The 23663-nt window shown below is 32.6% G+C and overlaps 2 protein-coding genes, 1 long non-coding RNA gene and 1 pseudogene across 5 annotated transcripts; 3 read left to right on the top strand and 1 right to left on the bottom strand.

Moving 5' to 3' along the window:
* Positions 1-1859: 1859 nt before the first annotated feature.
* LOC146903050 (protein transport protein Sec61 subunit gamma) lies at positions 1860-4117 on the top strand. 2 transcript variants are annotated; one of them, XM_085735067.1, is made up of 4 exons: positions 1860-1901; positions 2107-2211; positions 2310-2425; positions 3818-4117. In XM_085735067.1, exons 2-3 carry the CDS (start codon positions 2118-2120, stop codon positions 2423-2425), a joined length of 210 nt encoding a protein of 69 aa, XP_085591193.1. In that variant the 5' UTR covers positions 1860-1901; positions 2107-2117; the 3' UTR covers positions 3818-4117. The 2 variants fall into 2 exon arrangements, with proteins under 2 accessions (XP_085591193.1, XP_085591192.1); XM_085735066.1 differs by having other exon boundaries at positions 1860-1926.
* Positions 4118-7166: 3049 nt separating this feature from the next.
* Positions 7167-8047, top strand: LOC146903049 (uncharacterized). The gene is made up of 3 exons (XR_015022542.1): positions 7167-7284; positions 7372-7463; positions 7716-8047. It is a non-coding gene; the product is annotated as an uncharacterized LOC146903049 (long non-coding RNA).
* A 2741-nt stretch (positions 8048-10788) lies between these two features.
* Positions 10789-11476, top strand: LOC146903048 (agamous-like MADS-box protein AGL62 pseudogene; annotated as a pseudogene).
* A 2426-nt stretch (positions 11477-13902) lies between these two features.
* Positions 13903-18417, bottom strand: LOC146903047 (choline monooxygenase, putative (CMO-like)). 2 transcript variants are annotated; one of them, XM_085735062.1, is made up of 10 exons: positions 18077-18417; positions 17102-17147; positions 16729-16864; positions 16416-16490; positions 16120-16323; positions 15712-15807; positions 15266-15387; positions 15042-15135; positions 14454-14504; positions 13903-14365 (listed from the first exon to the last, which is right to left on the bottom strand). In XM_085735062.1, the coding sequence occupies exons 1-10, from the start codon at positions 18345-18347 to the stop codon at positions 14228-14230; spliced, it is 1233 nt and encodes a 410-aa protein (XP_085591188.1). In that variant the 5' UTR covers positions 18348-18417; the 3' UTR covers positions 13903-14227. The 2 variants fall into 2 exon arrangements, with proteins under 2 accessions (XP_085591188.1, XP_085591191.1); XM_085735065.1 differs by lacking the exon at positions 14454-14504 and having other exon boundaries at positions 13952-14365.
* Positions 18418-23663: the final 5246 nt, after the last annotated feature.

Here is a 23663-nt window from a genome sequence, read left to right as displayed (position 1 = left end):
TAATCAATCTTTGATTTATTTGTCTTTAGTAGTATCAAGGGTATATGTAGTGTTCTTCAAAACTAACAACAATAGCTGCTGATGTATATACAAAACGGTTTGGACTTTTTTTTTGTTGAGAGAAATCGATTTGGCCTTATGATGTGCTAAATATTGCAGCCTAACCATGATGACATCTCCGGTTCAGGAGGAACTCATGAGAATTGCTATTTACATTACTCATGAGAATTGCTATTTACATTTCTCATGCCAAAATGCTTGTCTATCTCTGAATTGAAAATTACTTGAGTAAATCTAGCATTTTCCCAGACTTGTTCAAGACTCATTACCAACAGTTATCGTCTTTCATGGTTAATACGGCTTATTTTGAAGAATTGTCATATGGCATCCAGTTGAGTTAGGGCATGTTTGGATTCACGGTGAGCTTGGCAGAATCGTGGTGAGTCACTGAGTTTGGTAGAATTGCGGTGAATCATCATGGTTTTGTAAGAACTACATTTTAAAGCTTCAACAAAATCACATTGCCATTATGATTTTGTAATTAGAGAAGCCAACAACATGCTAATAATTTATTTTTTTATTTTTTTAAAATAACATGCCAATATTCTATTAGTAATGTTCTTCAAAAAAAATATTCTATTAGAAATGATTTAACAAATAATGACGCAAAAATATTAGATAGATAATATACCGTAACTACCTTCAATCTTCCATTGTTTTATACTTTGAAATGTACAATGAAGTCATCTAACTTGTAATAATGTATCCACCTATCCAATTAAAAAACACAAACATTTCATTAAGAAAAAAAGTCTATATTTATACTTGTATATAAAATGGATACATAGTTTTGGTGTGATTTTTTTTCTTTCCATTTTCACATAGATTTTGATTGGCTCGCTGCACTAGGTTTAAACTTATTTAATGATACTCTCTCTTGGTTTCTTTTTAATTGCCGTCTTTTTTTTTATCTTTTCACACATTTCAAGTTTCTGTTTGCTTGGGTGTTTCCATCCGGAATCCAACTCGAGTTATATCGAACAATTTATCTTATGAGGGAGCTCATTAACCACTTAAGCCCAATCACTTGGTTAAAATCAATGACTTTTTCTATCATTGTTTATTTTTTTATATCACACCCTTAATATTTTTTATATATTTCATTTATTCATCTATGACCAATAAATTTTGTCAAAAAAAAAAAAATCTATGTCCAATAAATAACTAATGATATTATTGAGAAATTAATGTTAAATTGAACTTTTAAAACGACAGCTAAATAAGAATATTTTTTCCCTGCTAGGGCGACAATTAAAAATGAAAGAAGAGAGTAAGTATTAAAATAAAATCTTTGGATCTCTCCATGTTTCACATCCGCAGAGTTCTTCAACGACGACCCCCGTGATTGGCTAAAACTTGGCCTTACCTCGCCCAATTCAACATTTTCAAATGCTATATGCCAGCTTGTCAACTTCTCGATACCACAAACATGTTGCTACTTTAATTCAAGATATCAATGATCTTATCAACCTTAATTGAACCGTATCCATTACTCATTCTCTTCGTGAAATTAATAATTGTGTCAACTTCTTAGCAAAGTTTGGAGCCTTTTTTCCTCTTCAAACCTCATGTTTTACACCTCTCCCCCGGTAAACTTATCTGACCTTCTAACAATGGACTCGGTTGGAAATTGATTCGTAGATTATAATATTTTTTATTTTATTTTATTTTATTATTTATTTTTGTGCTTTTTTAGCCTTGTAATAATCAAAAAGAAATCTGACGTGGAAAGACAATGACTTTTGATTGGTTTATAATGTAAATGCATATATATTTTTTCACACATTAATAAACCTTTCGTTTTGTTGCAGACAAACGAATCCCTAACACACAGAACAAAGGTCTCTCTAAGACTTCGATCGTTAGGCTTTTTTTTTTTTTTTTTTTTTTCCCTTTCTTTGTTTACTTTGAATAGAAAAATTGATTCTGTTGCCTTTGATTTCGATCTACTAGATTTTTTCGTCTCTTGCAAATTCTTAATCGAATCGCTTACGTGATTTCACTTCTCAATAATTGATTAATTATCCAATTTGTTTCAATTCTTAGATCGAAAGAAAATGGACGCCATTGATTCTGTTTTCGATCCACTCAGAGAATTCGCTAAGGACAGCGTAAGGCTCGTCAAGCGATGCCACAAACCCGATCGCAAAGGTAAAAAAACTCAAATTCCCTTTCATTCCTCTTTGATCTTGGTTTTATGAATCTCTGTGCTATGGATCTTTAATTTTATTGTACATTTCGTATTGTAGAATTCTCTAAGGTTGCTGTGCGCACTGCCATCGGTTTCGTTGTGATGGGATTCGTTGGCTTTTTCGTTAAGCTCATTTTCATTCCAATTAACAACATCATCGTTGGATCTGGTTAGGTAAAATTATATTCCCTCACACTGAACTCTAATTTTTTATTTGTAAACTTATCCTTCCTTTAATTTGAAGGACATATTTGATGGAATGATTGGCAGTATTCAAACAATTTGATCTTGAAACGATTTGAGATCTTAGGCCCTGTTTGGATAAACAATTATTTGCAGTTTATAGCATAAGTGTTTATTATAATAAACACTTGTGTAAATCTATTTCTATAACAAAAGATAAAATAAAGTTAAATTGTTTTTGTATAAGCCATAAGCTGTTTTCATAAGCTATCTTGTAAAGCTTATGAAAATCAGCTGAAAATAGCTTATGAACATGTCATAAGCTGTTTCCATATAGTTTTATCAAATAGTCCCACAAGTGCTTATGCAAGTCGATAGCTCACAAGCTGTTTTAATATAAATCAAGGGCTTTTTGAAGTATGTTTGTTGTATTTATGGTTTTCCCTGCATAATGGATTTACTTGTGAGAGATTTTTATGATTAACAATAGAAAAGATAGTCTGCATGTATGCTTACATTGCATGAGTTTTAGCTTTCTCTTTGTCATGATTGGTTAGTGACTTTCTCTTTGTTGGTTTTGGTTTATAATGTTGCTTTTGCTTGTTCTAAATGGCATTGCTTTTGATCTTGAATTTTTCTGTAAAATCACGAAAAGTCAATGATTAATTGATTACATCTTGGTATTTGTCAATTGTTGAATGATAACACCTTATGGTTACAAAAAGTTGCTTTTGCTTGTTCTAAATTTTATCACTTTTGATGAATTTTTCTTTAAAATCACAATAAGTAAATGATTGAAGTAAATTCCTGTTTTAAGTTTACTTCTGTTCTTTTCTAAATTTCTAAATGAACATATTTGCGACAATATGGTGCTAATGTTATCATTCATCGATTGACAACTGCTAAAATGTAATCATTTAATCACTATGCATTGTAAACATCAAGATGCATTTACTGCATTGATACATTTACCAGAGATTGTATAATTATTTTCTTAGTGACCGGCTACCTATGCCCTAAGGAGCTTGTGTAATGACCAGCTATTTCTGTAATGTAATGAGAGAGTTTGGTATTAGTCGTAGGCTGCAGCAACTAATGTCAAGGATGTTTTTGGAATTTCATTTTCCTTTGAAAGTTTTTTATATAGTTAGTCTAATTTTTATCATCAATATTATGTTGTTTATCTTTGTTTTGTCTGTTTTAGATGATGACTATTTTGTATATGCAAAGTTATTTTGATTGATATTACATTGAGTTGATATTTTGATTGCTGAGATTGAATGCCAATAGAAATCGTATCATATGTTACTAAGGATCTGAAAATCCGTGTCTCGAGCAAAGTGTGTAAATGACGATGTAATTAACGCTTGGTTATTTCCACAGGATAATGGAAACTACAATCGCCTCAGGAATTCAAGTTGTGAAGCGTATGGAGGCAGTAGGGGTTCCCGCTTTAATAGAACATTCAGTGCACTTAATCTTAGTTATGTATTCAGTTTTGTTTTTCCATATTTCTTTTTTTTCTAAAACATCACAGTTCAACATGTAAAATTTTATTTTTACATGGGTTAGACTTTTGACCCATTGTTCAAGGAGCAAAGCGTTTAGATATGGCTTTGATAAGCATATGCTTAAAACTCACAAAAAGCATGATTGGTATCTATGTAAATTGGACTTCCCTCACATAAAGTATGAAGGTGACGAAGGATGGATAAAAATAGATTAAGCTTATAACAAAGATAGAGATATTTAGTTTTGTCTTGAACATTTAAAACAACAAATCTGGAGTAGATTAGACTATTGAAGAATTTAAAAAAACAACAGAAGTTCCAATGATCAAAGTTTTGGTGATCTTTGGTACTATTTTGAACATCTTATCAATCTCTTCTAAAACAACGATCCAAAAGATTGGATTCTTGGTGCTTACTTTCTTTGCTTTCCTTGCTTAATCAAAACTATATCAGCTGATCATATTACGTAAAATACCTTTCTATACTTGGAAAAACACAGTTGAGGTTTTGTCAGGACGGAGAAACATTTAACGAAGCTCGTGTTATCCGTTAAGGAGAATGGATGTGTGCTGCAAAATATAAATTGATAATTCTATCTTAGGTAATGCTAACAACTAGTGCCCTAAGAGTACTTGTTAAAGAAACCAAAAGTAGTATGTTTGCATTGGATTCAAAAAGATTTTAACTTTTAAAAAGTTAAATTTAACACTTTTCACCATTTTTCATTATAATATTTCTATATTTATCCTATTATCCAATTACTCTTTAGCATTTCCCTTCTATCTTTAATAGGAAAAAACTGAAGAAAGATAATTTTATGTTAACATTTAAATACTAAGATGATTGACGCCATTGATGATTGCATACAAAGCAATAATGGAATTGCCGGATACAATCAAAGTCAGTAACACATAAATCCAGCAAAGGCTTTGTAAATCAATTTGAAAAAAGCGGTAAGTCAGTGTTTGACACCTGGATTGAACTGAATCCGAGTAGTTTTTGGTTAAAAAAATGCACTACTTCATTTTCATAGTTTGTTCGGTTCGACTCTTAATATGCACTAAACACAAAACATCTGATTTTTTGTTCTATCCTGTCTACCAAATGCTACCTAAAGATGCTGGTGATTTCTGAATTTTTTATATTTCCATGTGTTCTTATATTGCAATCTTGAAAAAGGGTCCTACTGAGTTTGAAGTTCCATTACCAAAAAAACATCAGATGCTGTGATTTTGTGAATAAAGTTGACTGTATCTTGTTTGTTTTTCAAAGAACCTCTTGTAACAAATATTATGTGGAGAAATCTGCTGATTCAGGTGAATTTTTCTAAGTTATCTTCCCCTGTTGTGACTTGTAATGTTCTCGGCAGGGTTTTAATTTTTGCATGGACTAAGACAAAGCCACAAATAGCTAACAAATGAATGGGAAAACTGCAGTGTCTTGCCTCCTCATTTCTGCAGTGAATGCTATGCATTATATCCGCCATCTCTAACTAAATTGTCAATAATGTTTAAACCTTTCAGGCAATTTACCAAGTTTCTGTCATGCTTATACTCAATTTCCAAGGCAGGAGCTTACTGAGCTTGAGTCACGAAACCAACGACTTTGCAGTCATAGTGAAGAACACTATAATATTCAATGCATACTATAATATTCAATGCATTTGTTCTATGTCAAGTAAGTCATTCTCTTTACTATTTTACAGGAAACTACAAATCTCTAAACTTAAGACATTGAAAATATTCTTCTAAACTTTAGGTCTTTATTGAATTTAGGCTTAATTACACTTTTGGCCTCCTAAGTATCCAAAAGTTGCGATTTTGGCCCCCTAAAAAAAATCTCTTTTTTGGCCCCTTAAGTTCACTTTTGGTTGCAATTTTGGCCCCCTAGCCCAATTTTGACCCAGTCAACGCTGACGTGGTCGCATTTTTGTATTTTTTAATATTTTTTTTATTTTGTAATTAAAAAATAAATAAAAATTCTGGAAAAATGAAAAATTAATAAAAAAATTGAATTTTTTTTTTAAAAATTCTGGAAAATTGAAAAATTAATAAAAAATTGAAAAAAATTAAAAAATTCTGGGAAATTGAAAAATTGAAAAAAATATAAAAAAATTCTGGAAAATTGAAAAATTAATAAAAATGTAAAATAATTGAAAAAATACGGAAAAAAATTTAAAAATTCAGGAAAAATTAATAAAAATAAAAAATGATTAAAAAAAAATTGAAAATTCATTAATATTAAAAAAATTTAAAAATTGAAAAAAATTTCAAAATTTCGAAAATATCTGGAAAATTTGAAAACGGAATTCTTTAAAAAACGGAATTCTGGAAAATTGAAAAAATTGAAAATTCTGGAAAATACGGAAAATATTTAAAAATTTTCGAAATTTTCATTAGTATTTTTTTCCGAGAATTTTTGTGTATTTATAAACCGGAATACACATAATGAAAATTTCTCGGAAAAAATACTAATGAAAATTTTCTCGGAAAAAATACTAATGAAAATTTAGAAGTTTCGAAAAATACACTGAAAAAACCTAAGCTCGACATATATACTAATGAAAATTTCGAAATTTCGAGAAATACTAATGAAAATTTCAAAAATTCCATTTTTTTAAAAATGATTAATCTTCTTAATTTTTTCGAAAATTTCGAATTTTTTTAAATATTTTCCAGAATTTTTATTTTTCATTAAAATTTTAATTAGAATTTTTCCAGAATTTTAATTTTTTTTAGAAAATTTCGAAATTTTATTTTTTCATAATTTTTTAGATTATTTTATTTTTTTAATCATTTTTTATTAATTTTTCAATTTTCCCGAATTTTTTTATTAATTTTTCAATTTTCCAGAATTTTATAATATTTTTTTTCAAATTTTTTTTATTAATTTTTCAATTTTCCAGAATTTTATAATATTTTTTTTCAATTTTTTTATTAATTTTCAATTTTTTTTTAATTAAAAAAACATTTTTATTTCTGTAATAAAAAAACATTTTTTTAATTACAAAAATATTTTTTTTATTTTTTATAAATTAAAAAAATAAAAATAAAATAAAATAAAAAAAATTTACACACGTGGCGCCCACGTGTCTGTTGACTGGGTCAAAATTGGCTTGGGGGGCCAAAATTGCAACCAAAAGTGAACTTAAGGGGCCAAAAAAGAGATATTTTTTTTAGGGGGCCAAAATCGCAACTTTTGGATACTTAGGGGGCCAAAAGTGTAATTAAACCTTGAATTTAATGCACGAAAGCCAGATAAATTCAACATTTTCAAGGGGGTAACCAGAATTGAAACTACCTATTTATGGTGATAGTGGGATTAACTATAGTCCTTCAGGCGAGTCTTGTTACAAGTCCTTTGTGGTTGTTTGACTTTATTTATGAAATAGTAGGGCTACCATAAATTTTTTCACGGTTTTATCAGGTTGTCATCATTGAATTTCTAGGAAATTTCACTAAAACAGTCAAGCTTAATTGGAAGCAGTGGCTTATCTGTGTTATTATAGGATTTATCAGGTCAGTTGATTATCATATGCAGTTTGTATCTTGCTCTCAGCATTCTATTCTCGTCGATGTGTTTTTGTTGGGCATTGTCCCTGATGAAAAACTTGGAAGGGCCTTTGCCCTTGATTGCTTTCATATATTGTATGTATAACTCAAAAGATCATATCGATGTACTTACACAACAGAATCTGTAAGGTTTGCCTTATGTCCACATGCTAACTATATTTCTTCATCTTCTCCCATTCTGTTTCCCAATGCTATCAGCTGGCCTCTTGCCGTGGTTGGAAAACTGATACCAGTACCAGCAGTGACTCCCATGAAGGACTAAAAGGAAGATGGAGTCTGAAACTTCTCACTAGTCATGTATAGACATCTTGTTACATAGATGTTTCTTTTTGAATAGAGAACATGCGATTTGTTTTGGAGAAATGATAATTTGACATCAAAATTTTGATGTCAAATACAGTGTCTTCATTTTTGTGTATTTTTGAAATGCATGCAAGTTGTAGAAGATAAAAAGTAAGAGTAAGATAAAAATATACGGTGTTACATACGGTATTTTGATGTTCAAATAACATAAATCTTTGTTTTATACCTAGGATACGAACTTCAATCAGTCTCTCTTTTTTTAGTGTATTTTGTCAGTTTGATTTATATTCTCGTATGTTTGAAAAGCTGCAAGGAATGAATGACAATTCCAATTCATTTTTCAATTCAACTTCTTTCCTTCTTTTGGATCTGGATCCTCTAAACTAAACAATAAAATAAACAACTCACTTTAGAGTGTAAAGTGAATATTATTAACCATTTAGAGAGCCAAATCAATTTCTTTTTGCATGTAGTTTGAATTTGAATTAGGCACGCAACTGCTCTCAAACAGGATCTAGAGACTATATCTTCTACCGGACAATCCTATTTGAGGAGTCATGAGACTAAATGTGAATGCCTCTCCTAATAGAAATCCAAACCATGATTCGTCATATGGGAAACTAATCCATTTTACTAGATCTAATAACCATTGGTGATCTAGAGAGTACCTATGAAGCATAAATCTTGACACCGAACATGATATTGACATCTATATATAGACGCAGTAATAATTTAAAATAATGAAAGTGGTCGAATGTAATCACATGTGTCGGTGTCGTGTTGGCATCTGTGCCATCCCAATGAAATTGGAGGTTCGGCTCAAATATTAAAATCGAATCCCTAATAAAAGACACATTTTTTTTTAAATTATCTATATTTAAATTCTAAATAACATCAATAACATAAAAAAGTCATCATCCTTATAAAATGAAGTTTGTATTTTGTACGAGACTAACTAACTAACTAACTTGTGTTGAACTGCACTAACCATTAATTGTTTTAATATAAAAAATCGGGATCCAAATAAAAAGAAACACCAAAAATTCAAAAAGATTCATCACTTATTTAGTGCAAAATGGATCTTAAGTATATTTGTGCTTGTTGCTTAAAAAAAAGCGAATTGTTGCTTAAAACTCGTACTATTGTCGGGAAGAAAAAATAATCAACAAACTAGTACTAATATGCAGGATTAAACTTAAAACAATTGAAGACGTGCTAATTATTTAAGGGATTTAATTTGTGTTAATACAATCAAATGACAAGAAATTCAATGCATATAGTAGTATTTTTTATTAAAAAAAGTAGTTTTCTACATTTAGTAGGGAACTCTGAATTGCTTATTAATTTGTACATTTTATAAAAGGGACATTATGTCAAAAAAGGACCACTCTTAAGAGTTCTTAATTCCGAAAGGACATAAGAAATGGGATGAAGATAAGAAAGATCCGTTAACACAAGCTGAAAAGGGGAAATAGAAGAAAAGAATTCGAAGTTTAAGAATACTGGTTTCGGTGTGTGGAATGAATATGTGAGCTCTCTATTATAGAGAAAATTCACAATGTGAAAAACTTTAGAAACAAGTTATTCACATATTAGATCTAGTACAAAAATATCCTAAATTGAGCACCAAAATATATCATATCGAGTAGAAAAATATTTTATATTTAGTACCAAAATATATTTCATATCAAGTACCATTTTTTTTAAGGAAGTACCAAAATATATATTTAGCACCAAAATATATTTCAGATTAAGTACCAAAATATAATAGATTGCATACCAAAATATTTCAGATTGTGCACACAAATATTTGAAATTGCGTTCTAAAATATTTTAGCAAAACTTAGGGACTAAGAAAACACTTTCTAGTAATGATTAAATTAATTATTTAATTTAACATTTTCAAATAATAATAATAAAATATATCAATATATATTTAACATAAGACTTTTTAATTCAATAGTTGAATTTGTAAATTTTGCATTCTATACAAAGGTATTAAAGTTGTAACTACGCTAAGTTTGTCAACGGAGAGTGAGTCAAGTTATTATTTTTTTAGACAGGTACTTTATGTTGGTTTGTCATTTTTTTATTGCGTTAAATCGTGTAAATTATAAACAACTTTGATTTTGATAAAAAATATATGTATAGATGTTGATTTTGATTAAAATTATATGCATAAATGTTTGTTACTTTTAAATAATAATAAACTATGTTTATCTTTTACCAACAATATAATAAATATTCTTACCTCTTTTCAAAAACACCAACAATAACATTTTGAAAAGAAAATTTGTTTAATGGAATAACTGCAATAATAAAAAATTCAACCTAAAACAATATAGTATTTCCTTCGTATTGTTATAAATATAAGTGAATCAAATTATTAATGTGATAGTATATAGTATATAAAAGAAAAAGAAACCCCCTATCAAGATGGAAACAAGGGAATACTGCTTATTTCCTTGTTAGGTGTTGGATTTAAAAATGTTGCTTTGATAAAAAAAAAAAGGAATATAATTTTTTTTGGCAATATGTAAGAGTTTTTTGGTACAAGGCAATATGTAAGAGTTAATGCTGAATTGATTTAGAATCTTAGATGGGAGAAATTTTAGGATCTTTGCCAGGATTCCGGTAAAAAAACGATTTTTTTTTTGTCTTGAATGAAGTGGTAATCCATTGAAATTAAACTCTCACACAACTGTGAGGTCCCGGGTCACCCGACCTTTGAATTTCGACATTTCACGGCTGTGCTAGGAAATATTCTTTTGATAAACTAAAATATATTTCTAACCAAATAAAACCTCATTATTTACCTTCAATGAAATCAGTCTGAGAAAAAAAAAAAAAAGAAGAATTATCCTTAAAAGAAATAAGAAATATTTTTTTTTTTTTGTCAATATGTATTTGATTTAGAAATAATTTATGTCACACGGTTCTTTCCCTATAAATAAATCTCTTTCAAGTTTCACAATGCAATACTAACATTTCACCATGGATATGGTTAACCAAAGAAAGAAGAACATGGGACGCAAGAAGATTGAGATCAAGAAGGTTGAGAAAGAATCACAGAAACAAGTCACTTTTTCAAAAAGAAGACAAGGTTTATTCAGAAAAGCAAGCGAACTTTGTGTCTTATGTGATGTTCATGCAGCCATCATTGTGTTTTCTCCTGGTGACAAACTATTTTGTTTTGGTCAACCCGACACAAACTCTGTCCTCAATAGCTACATCAAAGGAACCACTGAGTTTGAGGATTCAAAGGTAGCAGAAAATTTTCTGACCTACCAAGATTACAATAGACAATACGAGGAGGCACAAAAGATGTTGGAGATGGAAAAGAAGAAACTAGAAGATGTTCAAAATTTGGCTAAGGGTGGTGATTGGTGGAATGATTCAATCGATGATATGAGTAGTGATCAACTTGAACAATTTATGATATCCATTTATGAGTTAAGGAGGAAGCTTGTTGAAAGGGCTGATGAACTTGTCATGAAGCAAAGTGCCATGCCGTAGAATAGAATTATTAGCTATCGATGAATAATTTTTATTTTTTTTAGTAATTTCGTTTTCATTTTATGTTAGGGTTCTTTTTTTTGAAGGAATGTTAGGGTTGTTTTAGTCTGCACTTTTTTTACTGCAGTTGAGATTTTGTTATTTTTTTCAGTAATTTCGTTTTCATTTTTTGTTAGGGTTCTTTTATTTTAGTCAGCACTTTTTATACTGCAGTTGAGATTTTGTTTAATGGTAATTTAATTTGGATCATTTTCTCACACCATATGCTTATTTGAATATTTTTTTTAATCGTGACATCATGATCTTTTCCTATAAAATTATTTCTGAGGATTAAGATATGTATATTTGGAATTGATTCTACACGATGTCTCCAAATGACATATGGTATTCATCGATTTTTTTACTTATTCGATACTGGTATTTGATTGTAGTCGGTGGAGTAGAACGGTTGGTTACAAGTGCAACTCAGGTTCTAGTTTTACCTCTAATTTCCCAATATGTAACAGTTGGTGTTCATCAGTTTCTTAATTAGATTAGAATAATAGAACCTCTATGATAACCAGGATTTTTCATCAATGTTGATTATGAACTTGTTTAGTTCAGGTATAACTACCACATAGGAATCATTTATTTTTGTTAATAGATGGTTATTGAATTTCATAGTCTGCATTTGGGTGGGAAAGGTTGATTGTTTTCGCAACTAATTATGCGCAGAAGCTTAATCCCTGCACTTATCAGAAGGGGGCAATCATATTGAACTTTCCTGTTGTAGTTTTACAGTGTTTGCTGCTAATAATTATATTACACCAGCTGATCATCTTGTTGAGAGCCTTATGTCTTAGTCATTGAAAATAGAATTCATTGAGAGCCTTATGCCTTAGTCATTGAAAATAGAATTCATATTTGTTGGTGATGCAAACTTGATCTCATACCTTGGCTTTGGTGTGTATCATCTTTGATTTACTGGCACTGATTTGATGTACTGCTCACAAGTCTGCAGTAGTTTTAATAATGCTCATGTGCAAGCTGATAATATTAACAGAGAAAGCATGGGCTCAGAGATTCAGAACACATTCAAAAGAAGTATGCTATAATGTTATATTTCTAACTTTGAGAATGCTTGTGATTTGGTTTGTTAACTCAACTCATAATGTTATGATTTTACATATCAAGTATTCTTAAAGATCTATGAAGCCCCGATACGGATACGGATACGGGTACGATACGATACGGGTACGCGAATACGTCAAAAATTTGAAATTTAGGATACGATACGGCTTGGATACGTTTACAATTTTTTTTAATATATATATATATATATATATATATATATATATATATATATATATATATATTAGACATAAACGCACAAAAAATAAATAGCGTGAAATCTTAAAACTAATTACACCAAGTCAAAATACAATGGACCATTCACCAACTAAGATAGCATCCTTTAAACCAAAACATACCATATAAACAACCTGCACCATGATGATACTAAGGTAGTATGAAGATAGTCACCCTTTTCAAGTAATGGTCAATATAATGATCCCAATTTACAAAAATTAATACTTGTGATCAAAATACAAATAAAAATTTCAAATAAAAATTAAATTAAATTAAATCATTCGTATACTTCTGGGATACGTATTAACGTATCCTTAAGGTATCCAATATATTTTTAAATAAAAATTAAATTAAATCATTCGGATACTTCTGGGATACGTATCCGGGAGTATCCGCGGAGTATCGGTATCCGATACGTATCCGACACGGGTACGGCACCATTTTGGAGTATCCGGGCTTCATAGTTAAAGATTTCCTAATATATAAAATGGATAACAATCTAACATATAGTTGTTTTGCAGATTAAATGATGACAATTTCTGTTAAGATACATATTGATCTTTGTTGTCCGTCTTTCGGCACATTAATTATCAATGTTTTTTGTTTCTTGCACGATTTACATTGGTGATACTTGAGATGTAATAATTTATTTTTTACTGCTTATTTTTTTGCTTATTGCATGATTAAGGCTACTGAATTTAATGTTTGAAAATTGTGGTCCTGATTGCATGAATGTGAGATCCTATGACTGTAGGAGAGTCGGATTTGTCTAGTGTTTGTGTCAGAGACCGTGTTTCATAGAAGAGTATTCATTTCTTAATTATAAGTTTGGAATATTGCAGGGGTTTGTTTTGCCACAGATCAGATGTTTTTATTTGTACATATTGACATGCAAATCAAACTAGTAGCAGATCATTCTGCAGTTTATTTTGTATTTTTTGGTTACGATCATTCTGCAGTTTGATCCCACAAAGGACTTCCGTACTTAGAGAAAAATGTCTAGGTGGGTTTTCCTTTTTATTTTTATATTTTCTGTTTTTTTTAAAAAACTCTAAAATGGTGTGTCAGTCGGCATAAACACGAGAAGAAAATAAAATGATTTCTTTCAAGAGAACAGATATTATGGCATGGTAATTATTGAGTGCGTTTATTCACCAATTCCTAGCAGCCGGTTTTGGTTACTCAAAAATAGACCAGAAATTCTTAGGAGATTGAGAAATTTCTGAGAATGTGGCAAAACTCCCCGTTCCTATGACCAGAATCGAAACTGGAGCAGCAAATTTACAGTAGCAGATTTCCATATAACTATCATGTTCAACAGAAGATACCTAAAGCTACTATACAACTATTGCAAGTTGGACAAGCCTACATTACCGGATATATGTACATCAACATATTATGTTTGATTGAAATAAAATCCTCTGGTAGAGTAGTAGCATATACTATGCATCAATTTCAAATTTAGACAGATGCTCATTGCCGGCATGGGTCACAGATTTTATTGGTTGCTGCAGCAATTTATCATCCATAATGAGCAACAGGATTTAAGTTGTCAGGTTTTCATACAGCAGACAATGAAAATGGTGCATGGCCTGCTCAACCTTCGGAGCATATCTTCCCACAGAATACGCTGGGGATTGGAGGCCCTTTTGGACACCTTCAGACAGCACAATATCTTCTATCTGCTCATTAATAACCAAATGCATTACAAAAGGTATGTTGCAACTTGAGGAAAACTTCTAATAAAGTCTGCTAAACTAATGTTTGTACCTGCACTTTCTCACTATCTTGTAAACTTTTCTCTATGAAATCTCTGTCACCCTGCTCAGTCAAAGAGAAGGCAGCAGGCATTGCGCTTTTTGAATTGACTTAATTGTTCTCATAAGTATTTATTTTCAATACTCGTGAAGTGAACTCATAAAACTAACAAAAAAAGGGTTCAATCGTATGAGGAACTATCGAGTCACTAGTTTAAGTGCATATCCTGGTTTGATTTCAGAAAATTCAATATACCAATTAAGGCATTGCTCAACTTAATGCAAATTTGAGGTTTCGCTACCTTCCAACGAAGTAGAAAAATGAGCGGTTTTTTGTATTTTCATGGAGTTATTTAAAAAATATGAAAGAAAAGCACAGAATTTTGCATTTATAAAATATTTATACCCCCAACAACCAACACTATCTCTAAAGGTTATTTTGTCTTGGTTCCTGAGTTTCTTCCAAATTTAACCAGTATAAGGTTCAGTGTAATAGTTTGTGTATCGTAAATGACTCAAAATATTTCTAGTACATTTTAATTTTATAGATTCTAATCATCGGTACAAATATTATGCATGTGCTTAAATAACTACAAATTACCTGTAGTGAGGGTTCAAGGTAGTAGTCAAAAACTACTTGACATTTGTTGTGTCCTAGTGGGAGTACAAGATTGGTGTCCATCCAAGGTCCATACCTATCAGACCAGCAAGCACCCCAAGTTATAAAAGCATGTTAGCAAAACAACTAGGGGAAGATACCGAATTATTAGTAAGAACATGACTAAAAAAATGAACAATCAAGTTTCGAGATAAAAAAGAAAGAACCTATTGATCATGAAGTTTGGGTAAATGAAAGCATATATGGCTTTTCTTCCAAGTCGATCATTATTCTCTTTGCTTTTCTCTGAGCCGCCTTCACAACTTTGGATGCTAACCCTTTCAAACAACTGTCTCAATCATAAAAAATCCTTAGTACACAAGCACTCCCCGGTAACAAATCAAACGACATTTCAAAATCCAGTTCCAGAACTTTTCTTTATTTTAAACTTATTGTAGCAAATCATTTAGCAAACAAAATGAAATGGGAAGAGAGACAGATTTTTTTGCTCCCGATTGGAGCAGGAAAAGATGGAAGTATACATATGACGAAAGTTTTTTTTTTTTCGGAAAAAAGGTTTACATGATTCAATTTATCATCATGATATACACTATACAGTAAAATAGAAGGTGAACTGGAGATTTTATAAAAGAGAAGCAGTAAAAAAGCATACTGTGGTAGAATAGGAATCGAGATTAAGACCAGATGCTAGGTCTTTATGCGCATATGGCACATGATAGCCACCATCTAAGTAGTTATCACAGAATACCTGCAAAAAACAAGAACCAAAACCACTAAAACCTAAGCACCTCCATGAATCGTATAAAGAAAAATAATCATAATAATTAAATAAATAACAATGTGTATGATAATTGAAAAACGTTTAGATTTTTTAACATAAGAAAGCCACCAGTGAGGGAAAACGCAGGCTCAACAGCAGAAGGGAGGATAAAGTTTCATAAGGCTGGCAAATTTTTCATTCACATAATCATAAAGAAAACAGAAGTGTGCCGAAGTGGCAAAGTAATAAACAAAACCTCTAGGAAAAAGAATAAATTTAAGATACGCTAAGAGGCCATACCTTCCAATTGCATTCAATGGTGTATTCACGTCTACATACATAACTTAACGAAGAATCAACTCCATTGGTACTCAGTATTTCTGAACAGCTACCAAGCCATTCCTTTGCTACATTATGATTATCAACTTCTTCCTTCTCCTTTTCAAAATTGAGAAGGACAAAAGGCCCCCAGGTCGCTACTTTGATTGGTATAAGACCAAAATCCTACCCTTCATGGTAAGAGAAATCAGCCAACCTTTTTCCTTATGTGAGTTGTATATTGTATAAGTAACTTACTATAGAACAGAACTGCATACATTTACGTTAAAATCTCGCATTCCTGATATCCTAGTTGCCTTAAGAAGATTTCCATTTAATCCATATGTCCAACCCTGCAGAAATAATCGTCTTTTTGCATTGAAGTTTCCAAAACAAGAAGCAAGTGAAAATAGCTAGAAACCAAAAATAATAAAAGAACAGATCATGGTAATAGCCATTATCCATGAAGGAAAGCTTGACAATTGTCTCTTCCACCTCACAAGGATCATAACAAAGAAAAGGAGAGCATCCATAGAAAAAGAGAATCAAAATAATTCCCGTATGCATATTTAATAATGTAATTAAACTCACGTGGTATGGGCAGACAAAGCAGGACTTTTGTCCACTTCCAGAAGCAAGAATGGAGGCATGATGCCGACAAACATTGTAGAAGGCCCGGACGTTCCCACTGTCATCACGACAGACCACAAATTCCACATCTCCTAGTCTGCAATATTCAATCCTCCATGTGGTTCTCGAAATTCGGAAGAAAAGAAAGTAAATAGTGTACACAACTTAATATGTCACTCCTACGTATCCTTCTCCCCTTCCAAGAACCAAATGGAGCTGCAATTAGACAACAATGTTAACAACATATGTAAATACAACAAGAACAGGAATCAATGTACTTCTATTGAAGACAGATATGTGGATCATATATTTGTTAAGAAAACGAAAAATCCACCTTCCAGTGAAAAATTCACCAGGATTCTTTATTTGTTCCGTCGATCCTGATAAACGAAATTGATAACTTTTGGCCGTCAAGGAAATCTCATAAAACAAATTGTAAGAGAAAAAAATTAAAAAAGCAGACTAAGTTTAGTTAATCAGATCTATCATAGCGCTTACATCAGAATTTAGCATGAATAAAAGCAGAATAGTACTTAGCAATGGGCTTGACACAAACCACTGAATACATATTAAGTATACTTAATCAAAAGTTAAGTAATGAATTACCATATGCACCCATGCCATATACATTCATAGCCTGTTTCAATTGGCTTATATCAGCTTACCTACTTGCATAACAACATCTGAGACTGTTTGCGAAAGCTTATGACATGTCCATAAGCTGTTTTTAGCCTTATTTACGTAAGCTCTTAGAAATAGCTTATGAAAACAACATATAGCTTATATGAAAGTAATTTGACTTTATTTTATATTTTGTTACAGAAATAGCTTACGCATAACTTATATGATAAGAACTCACATTATCATTATAAGAGCTTGATTAAGTAGTTTATCCAATCCAGGCCTTAAATTCATATTATCAGTGTCAACTATCATCTTTCTTTCCTCCATAGGTATCTCCACAGACAAGAAACATATGGACATACGTTTGTTGTTTCACTAGTGAGACTGTTTGAGAGAGATTATAACATATCTTTATGTGTTATTTTTAGCTTATTTCCATGTGTTCTTCATGATAGCTTATGAAAACAACTTATATAGCTTATGATAAGGTTTTATGCTATAAACACTTAATTAAGCTGTTTATCCAATCCAGGCCTCATATTCATATTATCAACTATCATCTTTCTTTCCTCCAAAGTTATCTCACCAGAAACAAACATACATAATAGAATCAAATGAATAATTTCATCTTCTAAACCAATGAAACTAATTATTGAATAGAAACTTTAAGAAGAATAAAACTGACCAACAGCTTGCCAGCCTCTATAGAAGACACGATCGAGCTCAAGGTTGAAGAAAGAGGGATCAATATACCATGATGATGGGGGTGTAGCTGCTTTCTCTATAGGAATATTTGGATTGAACTGTTGTGCAAGTTTCAGAGATACAATCGAGTCTGAACTGCTAAGAGAGCAACAAATGAGTTTTGATGAATGTTTGTTTGGAAAATTAAGGTTTTGAGGTTGTCTCTTTTGGAGATTTGGGATGAAGGGTGTCACTTGCATGTTCATAGCCATTTGCACACGAATTCTTGTTGGTTGTGTCTTTCTATGAACTCTGCGGTTTGGTTGCAAATTTTGGTTATCCAATTTTTAACTTTTCTTTTGCATTGTATTTATCTTAGAGAAGAGAAATTATTGTGCATATCACAATTTTTATATCAATTACTTTACTTGTAGCTTGTATTTAAGTGAAATCAATCAAATCATCATCTTAGCTATAAATAAATATTAGAAATACCATCTACCAAAAAAAAATAATATTAGAAGTACCAATCTACAATGGACCACTTATAAAGCTAATCTATCAAAGAACTCACGATATTTTAGTGTGAAAATAATTCGACTCTATTTGTAAGAAAACAATTTATAGATGACTTGATAAAGGGTAAATAATATGTGTGTGACTATGGTTAAAAGTTTGATTTTTCACGGCCTTGTTTTAGCATTCATCCAAGATGCTCTTCCGCTTTCAAATTTCAATACACACTATCTAACCAACTATGAATCAACCTAGTCAGACTATATATAATTTAAGTTCAACCCATTTATTTGACGAACTTAATTTTCAGCTCAAATTCAACTCATTTGATTCATGAACCAAGTTCAAAGAGTTAATTGTCAAATCGAATTCCGAACTATTGTTGAGCTGGATCAGTTCATTGTCAGCCCTAATCTTCATCCAACCAACAATCTCCACCTTAATTAAAAATGATACATTCACCTCCATTGTCGTCACAGACAACCATAGTTCAAAAAAATTATCATACTCCAACATAAAGAGTATAATCACTTGAAAGTAAATCACTCAAATCATTTTAAAATTGTCTACATTGACAATCATACTTGAAAAGAACTATCATACTTCACCATAATGAATACACTTCACTCGAAGCTCTCCAAGAATTTCCAAGTGTCGAAAATCAGATTGAAAACAATTGGTGCAACTTCCATGTTGGCAGAAAGCTTTTTAACCAGTGACATAATATCACTACACACCTCACATCAGTGTTAATTAATGTACATGTACCAATAAGCACCTTTTGTAATCCTGCTTGTACCAACATATCCATGACTTCAAAATTCCACGAGCCAAAATTGATGCTTCCATCAAAATTCTCTGGCCTAAACTTCACACTAGAACTTGTGATTGCAACACTTTCATAATACCACACTTCTTTTATGATGCAGAAGATCAGACAATGTTGCAATCACAAACCATATTAAGAATTTCTACTCCTATCCCTAGACCAAACCAAAAGCTTTGATTCCAATTGTTGGAAGAAAAAAAACGATTATTGCTCTCCACCCAGCACGTTTTGCTCGCACCCTGCAAGCCTACCAAAAATACCCTTGTGCAAGTTAACTTGCGCAAGTGTTAATTGTTACGCAAGTTAACTAACGCTGTGTGAGTTAACATGCATAGCGTTAGTTAACTCACGCATCATATAAGCTGTGCGTGACTTAAGTCACGCACGTTATAAGCACTGCGCAGGTTAACTTGCGTAAATTGGCCGGTTCTAAAAACTGAGGCACAAACGTTTCTTGGATGGTAGTCAATGGTCTTCAATGGTTTTTGCACGTTTTCCTTCACATTTGACCACGTTTTTTGACTCATTAATTGCTATATACCTCATACCCCCTATAAAAACCCTCACATGCTTCCTCTTTTCCTCACATTTTATCATCCCACTCTTTCTCTTCTTCTTGCTCTGCTTCTTTGTTTCTTATTAGTTTCTAGGGTGGTTATACCGCTTTAGGTATATACCAGTGGCTTCTGGGGGAAGTAGTGGTCGGTCAGGTCGGGAAAAAGGGCATCTTGATGTCGTTTTCCCCAGGGCTGATCACTATTTTCCCCAGGAGCTATTTGGCATATACCGAAGAGGGTATCAAATAAGTTTTGACCTCAAGAGGGCATTAAAAAAAAAAGTAAAAAATCAACCTTATTTGCGCGACTTAACTCGCGTAGTGCGTGACTTAAGTCACGCATAAATACAACGTACGTTAGTTAAGTCACGCTACGTGACTTAACTTGCGCAAGGGTATTTTTGGTACGCTTGCAGGGTGCGAGCAAAACGTGCTGGGTGGAGAGCAAAAATCAAAAAAAACTGGCATAGAGAAAATAAAAGAACAAAATCACAACACAAGAACATAACATTGAAAAAAACCACGACTATTGTCTATTGACTACCAAAGAATAATAGGGTTGCAAATTTTTACAACACATTGACTACCCTCAAACCCCCACCGGCCCCAATACACCCATGCCATCCAATGCAAGTACCTAGCTACATCTCACAACAATCTAAGACAAGAGTAGTATAAATAAAAGAAGAAAAAAGTCAGATACACACTTAAAGTGTTTTTATTGGTGCATCTTGGAGCAAAGAAACAAAGTCTATATATAGGCACCACTCTGCATGTCTTGCACTTCAAGAAACAATATTATGGCCTACAAGACTTGCCAAGCAAAAAAATAAACAAGTGAAGGAACCACTTTACTTATCTGCACTTCAAAAAACAATATTGCTTGTCTATCTTTTCTTTTATAATTCATAACAATATTAAACTTCTTGAACATGTATATTTTCAAAAAAATTGTGATTTAAAAAACTTATGCTTAAACTTGATTCTAAAATTGTTGTGGGGGCCTTATTTAGGAGTGTAGAAAATTTTAAATTTGAAAATCAAATTTTCAATTAAACTTATAAGACAATAGATCAATATGCTTGCTTATTTATTAGCAAGAGCGTCTCTATACCCTTGTCTTTGTTATTATCAATTGAATTATGTTCCTCCTTTCACATATTTCTATTCAAATGCTTTAAGTTATTTTTGGATTGGATATTCTCAATTGTGAAAAAAAGAAAAAACTTGAAAGCTGTGAAAAGTTTATTGAAGGCTACAACTTGTAAAAATTATAAATACAGCCCAATGCATTTTAACAATAAAGATCATCTACATAACCCTTCTAATTTTTTTCACAATCCAAAAATAACGTAAACCATTTCAATAAAAATATCAATAAATTGGGAAACATAGAGGATTAGAGATGATCCTGACAAGACTATTACCTATAAACGAAAAAATGAGGACAAGACCCTCCTAATTAGTTAAGGCTGTCCTTTTTTTTTTTTTTGAACAAATCAAAATGGGATATATTGCTCAATAATGTAGTGTTTCACCCCGCACAAGGTGTGCTAAAGTGGTGAATCCACCGAAGTCTGATACAATCAACAAGCACCTACCAATGATGCCTGCACCGAAGGAAAAAAACTAAAACAATTATATGATACCCACACAAAAGGTAGTGGATATCTCCACCAATCGTGAAAACCAAATGAAAGAGGAACAACATTTGACGAAAGCCATAAAAAAGAATTCAGCTTCACTTTTTCAACAATACTGAGAGGATCAATAACCACATTATTGAAGACACTGTTATTTCTCTCCTTCCATATTGCCCAAACACAAGCCAGCCAAATAATCTTTAAGTAAAAATGGGAAAGCCGCGGCATACCCGCCAAATGTATAAACTGAGAGAAGTGATCCTTTACCGAACCTGGAAAAACACAAGGGATACCAATGCACAAACAAATAAGATACCATGTTCTCCCAAAAAGATCGCACGTAATGAAGAGATGATCCGACGTTTCAGAAGAACCGCAACCGCCGACACAAAAGTTGTCAGTTGGTTGAATAACATGTCGACGCACCAAATTTGACTTTGTCGGTATTCAATCTTGAAGTAGACGCCAAGAAAACAAAGAAACTTTTGAAGGAACCAATTTATGCCACACATCAAGGCCTGCGACATCAGCTACGTGATCATCTGAAGTGGTTAGGAAGCGATAAGTCCCCTTAACCGTATATCCGTGAATCGGATCAAGCAACCACTGCCACTGGTCCTGGATATTGTCCTGCAAAACAATGTTATTTAACAACCCTACACACTCCCTCACACTCTCCTCCTCCCAGGCTAACAAACGACGCCTCCACACCCACCTAAGGCCTCCATCCTCCCACCCCGCTCTCGCCATATCCTCCACTGAACACTCCTTATGCACAGATAATGTTGTTGTGTACAAGTGTGAGTTATATGTCCCACATTGGATAAAAGAGTAAAGGTTGAACACCTTATAAGTACGAGGACCCATAAACCCATTACCTTAAGGTTTTGGGTAAGAGTGTGGTGTCTCTCTTGCTTGTGTGGTTGTCCAAGCCTCGATGTGGACGGTCCCCCAGAGCTTCCCCAGTGACCCAACAGTGGTATCAGAGCCCCGGTTCGACAAAGGGTACAACCGAGGCAGCCGGTCGTTGCACAGAAAGCAGCAACGACGGTACAAGCAGCAAGTGGCTCCTTGTGCATGAACGACGATACACGAGCATGATGAATAGATGGACTCACACTTGAGGGGGAGTGTTGTTGTGTACAAGTGTGAGTTATATGTCCCACATCAGATAAAAGAGTAAAGGTTGAACACCTTATAAGTAAGAGGACCCATAAATCCATTGCCTTAAGGTTTTGGGTAAGAGTGTGGTGTCTCTCTTGCTTTTGTGGTTGTTCAAGCCTCAATGTGAACGGTCCCCCAGAGCTTCCCAAGTGACCCAACAAATAAGTCATAAAGGCGACATAACTGAAGTTTTAAGGGAACTCCACCCAGCCAATTATCTGTCCAAATGAAAGTGTTACGACCATTTCCTACCACCCGCCTAATATTATCATCAAACCACGGGCCTACAACCAACCCACTTCCTTCCCTCACATTGCAAATCGACCTCCACCACCTAGAAGAATTTCTACCACCTTCCTTTATCCGACCACCTACCTCCCCATACCTAGCCTTTAGGAAACGATACGACAACCCATCTTTATTGACCATCATCCTCCAACACCACTTCCCTAATAACGACAAATTAAATTCCCCTAACCTCCGAACCCCCAAACCACCACTAATCACAGGTAAACACACAGAATCCCATTTAATCCAAGCAATTTTTTTAGAGACCTCACACCCACCCCAAAAAAACTGTTTAAAAATAGTTTCGATAGAGGAAATTATACCTGTAGGTGCCTTGAAGAAGGAAAGAAAGTAAACCGGGAGAGAGGACAGGACAGACTTCAGAAGAATCAGGCGGCCACCAAAAGATAAGTACTTATTATTCCATGACGACAATCTAGCAGAAATACGATCCACCACTGGTTTCCAAAAACTAAGTTTCCCACTATCACCTCCAATAGGCAACCCCAAATACACAAAAGGAATCAAATCAGTTCTACAATTTAAAACTGCGGCCGCTTCTGATAGCCAAGATGTGGAAATATTAACACCC

Source organism: Medicago sativa, chromosome 8, assembly GCF_051527215.1.
Source record: "Medicago sativa cultivar Bolivia chromosome 8, Bolivia_mono, whole genome shotgun sequence".
Taxonomy (NCBI): domain Eukaryota; kingdom Viridiplantae; phylum Streptophyta; class Magnoliopsida; order Fabales; family Fabaceae; genus Medicago; species Medicago sativa.
The sequence above is the reverse complement of the archived record's forward strand: the minus strand, read 5'-3'. Positions and strand labels throughout refer to the sequence as shown.

Excerpts from the sequence above, each read along its gene's own strand:
- LOC146903047 (XM_085735062.1), bottom strand. The coding sequence starts at position 18,347 with ATGGCTATGAACATGCAAGTGACACCCTTCATCCCAAATCTCCAAAAG. Across the intron at positions 16,865-17,101 it reads GGTGAATTTTTCACTGGAAG|ACTAGGAGATGTGGAATTTG; the intron begins GTGGATTTTTCG and ends TGAATATTGCAG. Across the intron at positions 14,505-15,041 it reads ACCTTGAACCCTCACTACAG|GGTGACAGAGATTTCATAGA; the intron begins GTAATTTGTAGT and ends TTGACTGAGCAG.
- LOC146903050 (XM_085735067.1), top strand. The coding sequence starts at position 2,118 with ATGGACGCCATTGATTCTGTTTTCGATCCACTCAGAGAATTCGCTAAG. Across the intron at positions 2,212-2,309 it reads CCACAAACCCGATCGCAAAG|AATTCTCTAAGGTTGCTGTG; the intron begins GTAAAAAAACTC and ends TTCGTATTGTAG.